This window comes from Gekko japonicus, unplaced genomic scaffold (genome assembly GCF_001447785.1).
Source record: "Gekko japonicus isolate JY-2015 unplaced genomic scaffold, Gekko_japonicus_V1.1 scaffold2542, whole genome shotgun sequence".
In the NCBI taxonomy this organism is placed as follows: Eukaryota; Metazoa; Chordata; class Lepidosauria; order Squamata; family Gekkonidae; genus Gekko; species Gekko japonicus.
The window spans coordinates 183,932-189,931 of record NW_015164733.1 but is presented as its reverse complement, the minus strand read 5'-3'; the positions used below and the strand labels follow the sequence as shown (position 1 = coordinate 189,931).

Here is a 6,000-nt window from a genome sequence, read left to right as displayed (position 1 = left end):
TGTCTTCCGACGGTGAAATGGGGAGGTCTGCTTCCACATCAGAAGGTGGAGAAGGCATGTCTGTATCATCCCCTTGATTTGATGTATCATCAGAACTGGATGAATCCTCAGGCAGTTCCGGGGAAGGAACGGGCATAATTGGAGGTACCTCTATTGGTATCGATGAGTTCGACAGTGGAGGCAAAGCTGGACACGGTCTTTGTGGCGGTATCGACGGTCTGGAAGGGAGATCTCTAAATTGCGATAACCTGGACGACACCAACTGACGATCCCACTCCGTCGGGGGCAGTGGTGGAGGTGGAAGGACCCATGGATATGGGTACCGATTGCCATAAAGATATTGCCATTGTTGCTGATCCCAAGTTAGGGGAGGCGAGGGAGGTGATCGGTGTCGATCATTGAGAGTGTAAGTAGGCGAGGCTTCGATAGACTGGTGGCTAGACTGCTTGGATTCAGACAATGGAGCCTGCTGCGTAAGGTCCATATCGGGATCAGAATCGAGAAGCTGGTTGCCGTCCAGAGGCAGTGAATCTGGGGCACGCCCTTGACTAGCCGACACCTTATGGATTCTGGATTTTGTGTCCTTTTTAAGTTTGGGAGGCTTAATCTTGGTGTCTTTGCCCTTCTTCCGGATCTTGGAAGGTACGGCATCAGTTAACCCCTGCTTCCGGATCTTAGAAGGTATGGGGCTGTCACTGGTCGATACTGACTGTTTCGGTGCCGAAGCATCGATAGCAACTGTCGACGTCGAATTTCCCGAAGCTGGGATAAGAGCGTCCGGAGTCAAAGTAGACACTGAGGCATGTCCCGATGCATCAAGTGGCGATGAAGACTGTGGGGAAAGAGCTTTCTCCATGAGCGCCAAATGGAGTCTCGCAGCTCTATTCTTCCGAGTCTGATTGGAAAATTTTTGGCAATGTTTGCACGAGGAAACACGGTGAGATTCCCCTAGGCACACCAAGCACAAAGCGTGTCCGTCTGTGGGGGAGATTTTCAGTCCACAGGACTTACACCGCTTGAAGAAACCCCACCGCGGGGCCATAGGCCAGCGGAGGGGAGACAGAACAACTTTAAACCCGAAAGAAAAATACTAACAATACGGAAAAATAAAGAAAAAGGCTAACTAACACGGAATTGGAAAGTGAAACTAGTACTAATCAGACCGAAGCAAAAAGGCGTCCTACCAGTGCGGCGGTCAGAGAAGAACTGGCGGGATCTGCGTGCCCCTCCTTGGTCATGCGCAGTGGAGCCTGGCACGTGACCTAGGAGAGGGCGCGAAAATCCCTTTGGCTAGCTACCGGTACCGAGAAGATCAGCGCAGGCGCAGACTATCCCAAGGGTGTGATGCACAGAGACCACGAAGAAGATCGAATGCTTCTAATAGCTATCCCAGCAACAATCCCCCCCCCCCAACGTACACATTAGAGCGCAAAGTCGCTGTGTTGCACCTTTGGTTTTGGGAACAGTCTTGTCGTGCGAAGAGGTGCCCCAGGCAAGATGCTCTCGCCTCCCTTGATGGGGATGCCAGGGGTCTTGGCACACACCCCCTCCCCCTCGAGTGCAGGATTCCCTTGGCACACATTTGAGCTACTCCCTGCTGTATTGTGTTCCCTGGCATGATCTAGAATTGAATCTCAGTGCAGGAAGGAAGGAAGGAAGGAAGGAAGGAAGGGCTGTTCTAGGTGGATTCTGTAATTCTCTGCTTAAACACCACCACCACCCACTCAGCCGTTGTCCCCTGTGTGGTTCAGAAATGGCTCCGTTTCAGATGTCTTTACAGCGGAGTAGTGCGAGCCTCTCCTCTCCCTGTGGCCACCTGGAAGAGTGGCTCCAACCCCTTCAATACTGAGCAGGCAACAGCTGTGGTATGTTGAGGTTAAGACAGCTGGGGCAATCGGTAAGTATGTCAGCCAGGACTGGTGGGGGGGGGGGGGGAGAAGGCAGCATGGTGTGTGTGTGTCTAGCTTGATCTCATCTGATCGCAGAAGCGGAGTAGAGTCAGTACCTGGCCGGGAGACAGCCAAAGGCAGCAGTGTCGAGGCATGCAGTGCCCAACCCCCTCGGTTTCTCACTTGCCTCGAAAGCCCCTTGCCGGGGGGGCGGTCGCCGGGGGTCAGCTGTGCCTTGTTGGGACATTATGCATTTGGGACTGGTGAAAAGGAGCGCCATCTGCTTGCCAGGTGCTGGTGGTTTAGGGTGCTAGGAAAGGGCACCGATCACAGGCAGCAACTAGTTTTAGGGGAGACACGGTGGAGCTGCCGTGTGTGGGTCGTTGGGGGGGTGCAGCCAGCCAGAAGATGACGCTCCTGGGACCTTGTAGGTGCCGAAGTCCAGAGTCGAGGAGCAGCTCTTCTTCTGGAGCCACCTGCCACCCCCTGCCAGCTTGCAGCCCAGCCTTCTTACAGCAGGGGGTCCCCCCGCCTTTGTGAGCCTGCAGGCACCTTTGGAGCTTGGCCAGTGTGTATGTGTGTGTGTGGCTGCAACATGGCTGACTCATGAGGGGCAGCCAGCCACCCAAAGGGCCTCCACCACCACTCACCTTCTGTCAAGCAGCGAAGCTCCTGTTTGCGGTGGGGACAGCGGCTGCCAGAGCCACTCAAGCCCATCGGAAACCTTGCGGGATGAAAGCCACACCCGCCTGCTAGGAACACTGTGGTGGGTGCCAGGACCGGTGTCGGGCATCGCACCTGGGAGCCCTGTTCCCTCGAGGGGCCCCTGCACCCAGTTCCCCAGAGAGCTGCCACGGCCACGGCCAAAGAGAAAGGAAGCCATACAGCCTTTGTCTCCAAATGCTACGTCTAACCTTTATTTAGACATGTGCTCAGCTGCAAGAGCCAAGAATTTATGCTTCATCCTCCTCCTCCTCCTCCTCCTCATTCAATGTGAATGACACTATACATGGATCCAGTGCAGGCAGCAGGGCAGGCCAGGCCGCGCCTCTCCTCGGCCACGGGGCCTTTTCTGTTGGTCTTGTGCTTCTTCCACCTGTGGCTGCACAATAGTTGCCCTGCTTGGGGACACATTGAATGAAGTAGTATATAGTCCATACTATATATTTACAGACAATGGTAAACCCACCATTTAAAAAAATACACAAGAACTAAGGCTCAATGTATAAGCTTGGCTGAAACCATTTTCCTCCCTATGAGAATGGAGACGCAGAGGAGTTGCGCATGTCCCCCCCCCCCTTTATCTTCCCCACCAAAGCCAGCTGTTTCCCCACACACTCTGCCCCTCCCCCCCCGCCGTGAGCCTGGCGCTTGACTCTGCTCCACGTAAGGCGCGCCTGGAAAGGCAAGGCAGGCCTTGGGCTGGCCGCCACGCCATGAGGGTGGTGGCGGCTGCAGAGGTGTGACGATGGGACGGGGGTCGCGGAGGGTGGGGCTGGAGGCCCGGCAGTGAGAACCATGTGCCCTCTCGCCCAGAGTCGTCTTCATGCCATGGTGCCAATGGATGAGAAACGGCAGGAACCCGCTGCCCAGGGATATACAGCTGTCCAGACATGGCTGGGGGGGGGGGGTTTCTCCTGCCCCATCCTCTCTAGCTTTCTCCTCCCTTCACCTTGGGAGGCCCAGCTGCTGAAACAGCCACGGCTGCCATCCACGACCTGACCTTTGCGCTCACAACAGCCAGACTTCTGCTTGTGGGCATCCTGCACAATTGGTCATGAACAGGGAATGTCTCAGTGCCTTTGCCTCTCTGTGGAGCCCCCTCCCCCCCGCCCCAGGCTTTTCTGCTCCAAAGATGATAGCCTGCATGCGTTCCTGGGGGGCGCTCCCTGGAACCGAGGTGGGGGGGGGAAGAGGACAACTGCACAGTCCCTTTTGTGTCTCAGAAGCCCGCAAACCGTTAACACTTGAAGGTGCCTGGTCAGCACTCGGCACCCCCACCCCGCCATCAAAGTCCACGGGCACGCTCCTCCGTGGGTGCCGTTTCCCACCCCTGCGTCTGGCGGCTCCGGTCCGGCATCCTCCCCCCCCCCCTTCAGCTCCAGCTCGAGTTCTGCAGGTCCTCTCGCAGCCAGGTGGGCAGGGGCTGCCCGAGCTTGTTCAGCAGCTTGGAGAGTTCGATGTTGTGCTCGCGATAGAAGTCCGCCAGGAACATGCGGGACTGCAGCCGGGCCGAGAGGAAAGGACACCGTTAGCGAATGGCCACAGCGTTTGACGAAGGCCCCCACCCGCCCCCCCCCCCCCGTCTTCTCCTCTGTGCTGTGAGCAGGGAAGGCCCCGCCCGGTACTCACCGAGGAGTCCATCTCTGGGTACTTCCTCCCTTTGCTTCTCCCCAGGCACTTGGTCTTCCCGCCGTTCAGCACCTGGCACCAAAACCCCTTGGCCTCATCAAACCTGCACAGGAGTGCGCTCGTGTTACGCACAATGACACAGGTGGGCATTTGCATGGAACTAACATTTGTTGGATCACTGCAGTGCAATTTCATGCCCCATCGGAATTCTTTACTTTCATTACAACCTTTTTATCACCCCACCCCCTTCCTTGTGGTTCAAGGAAGCAAATGAGGATTTGGGCAATCGTCCTGCAGCCTTCTGAGAGAAATCAAAACGATACCCAGGGGGGGAAATTAACACATGGCAGCTTCCTTGGGAACATAAAAGGAAGCGACCTGTAGGTCCCTTTTTTAACCAAACGTTTATTTTGTCGCCCATCATTCTCCGGCGCCTGGGGGCTTTTATTTCCAGAGTCACGCGGAGGGTCCCCAGTGGAGCGGAGAGGCCCAGGGCAGGTGTACTTCTCTGGCCCCTGCACATCCTGGCTTCTCGCCCCCGGAATCAGTTCCTCCCCTGCTCGCCACCAGGCAACGGCCTTTGGGGACAGTTTAAAGCGAGGCTCCTCGGGAGGGGCAGCCTCTAAGGCCAGCTTTCTTCTCTGCCCGTTCGGGGGCACGAGGACCCATAACCACCAGGGCACGGCTCAGGGGCAGAGCCTTGGCAGGGACAGCCAGGGAGCAAAATGACTCTGATGCCGGGAGTGACACCTGTCTGGGAGGTGAGGCGGAGAGAAGGTGGCAAGGGGACCGAGCCAACGTCTAGCAGCCAATGGGAGCAGCAGGTGTGGTGTCGAGAGGACGAGGCTCTGTTTGGGTCCACACGGTGGGCCGCGGCCAGAGGGCTGGCGGAGGATGGGAGAGGCCCTCCCGGGTCAGGCTCCGCCAGGCCAGGGCATCTCCCAGGGCCGGCCCCTCCCTCCCAGTCTCAGCCGCCCCACCGGTCTGCTGTGAGGATGGCATGGAGGGGGCCAGTGTTGTGAGCCCCTTTGGATCCCAGGGGGAAGAAAGGAGGGGTATCAATGGGGCCAACAATAGAATAAATGTTGGCCAGCTTGGAGAACCTGGTTCTCGGCTGGAGTGAGGCCTGAAGCCGGCGCTCCACCCACGGTGGTTCCCCCTCAGGGGCCGGGGGCAGGCCGGCCCCCCGGGCCAGAGCTCGGCTGCTTCCGAGGGCTCACAGGCCAGCTCTCGTGCTCCGAGCCTCTGCCTCTCCCGGGGTTTTTGCTGCTCGGTTAGATTCCCGCAGCCTCTTCAGACCTGACCGACCAGAAGCAGACCTCACTCCCCCCGCCCGGGATGGTCCATGCATATATGTGCAGAATCCTTACTTGAGTGCTTGGGTGTAGTTGAAGAGTGGTGTGACCCCCAGAAACCTTTGGACGTTCTCCATGACCGAGGCGGGGCTGTGCCGGAGCTCCTGCCCGTCCACAATCAGCATCTGGAGGGGGAGGCAAAGCGAGAGGAGGGTTCGGGGGGGTGGAGGAGAGCTCTCCTGAGCCCAGGAGCCAGGCAGCAGAGACTCCCAGGCGAGAAACAAGAGCGCCCGTCCTGTGTCTTTGTGTACCGTGCGTTGGTTTGAGCCCTCTCAGTGAGTGGGGTAAAGAAAACGCAGGAGACCCGTACGTCCAGAGTTCATCAAGCAGCACCCAAATGCTCGGTGAATCGCAGAGTGGGCTACAGGGACCAGGTGGCTTTTGTGGCCGGGAACTCATTTCCT

General features: G+C 57.7%; 1 protein-coding gene across 2 annotated transcripts in view; it reads right to left on the bottom strand.

Annotated features, from left to right (window-relative positions):
- Positions 1-3,533: 3,533 nt before the first annotated feature.
- Positions 3,534-6,000, bottom strand: part of NDST2 (N-deacetylase/N-sulfotransferase (heparan glucosaminyl) 2) — a 171,477-nt gene continuing 169,010 nt past the window's right edge. For both annotated transcript variants that reach the window (XM_015409617.1, XM_015409618.1), the window contains 3 exons: positions 5,612-5,721; positions 4,242-4,344; positions 3,534-4,110 (listed from right to left, as the gene is read on the bottom strand). In XM_015409617.1, the coding sequence (XP_015265103.1) occupies positions 3,985-4,110; positions 4,242-4,344; positions 5,612-5,721 (339 nt within the window). In that variant the 3' untranslated portion in view covers positions 3,534-3,984. The remainder of the gene's footprint in view (positions 4,111-4,241; positions 4,345-5,611; positions 5,722-6,000) is intronic.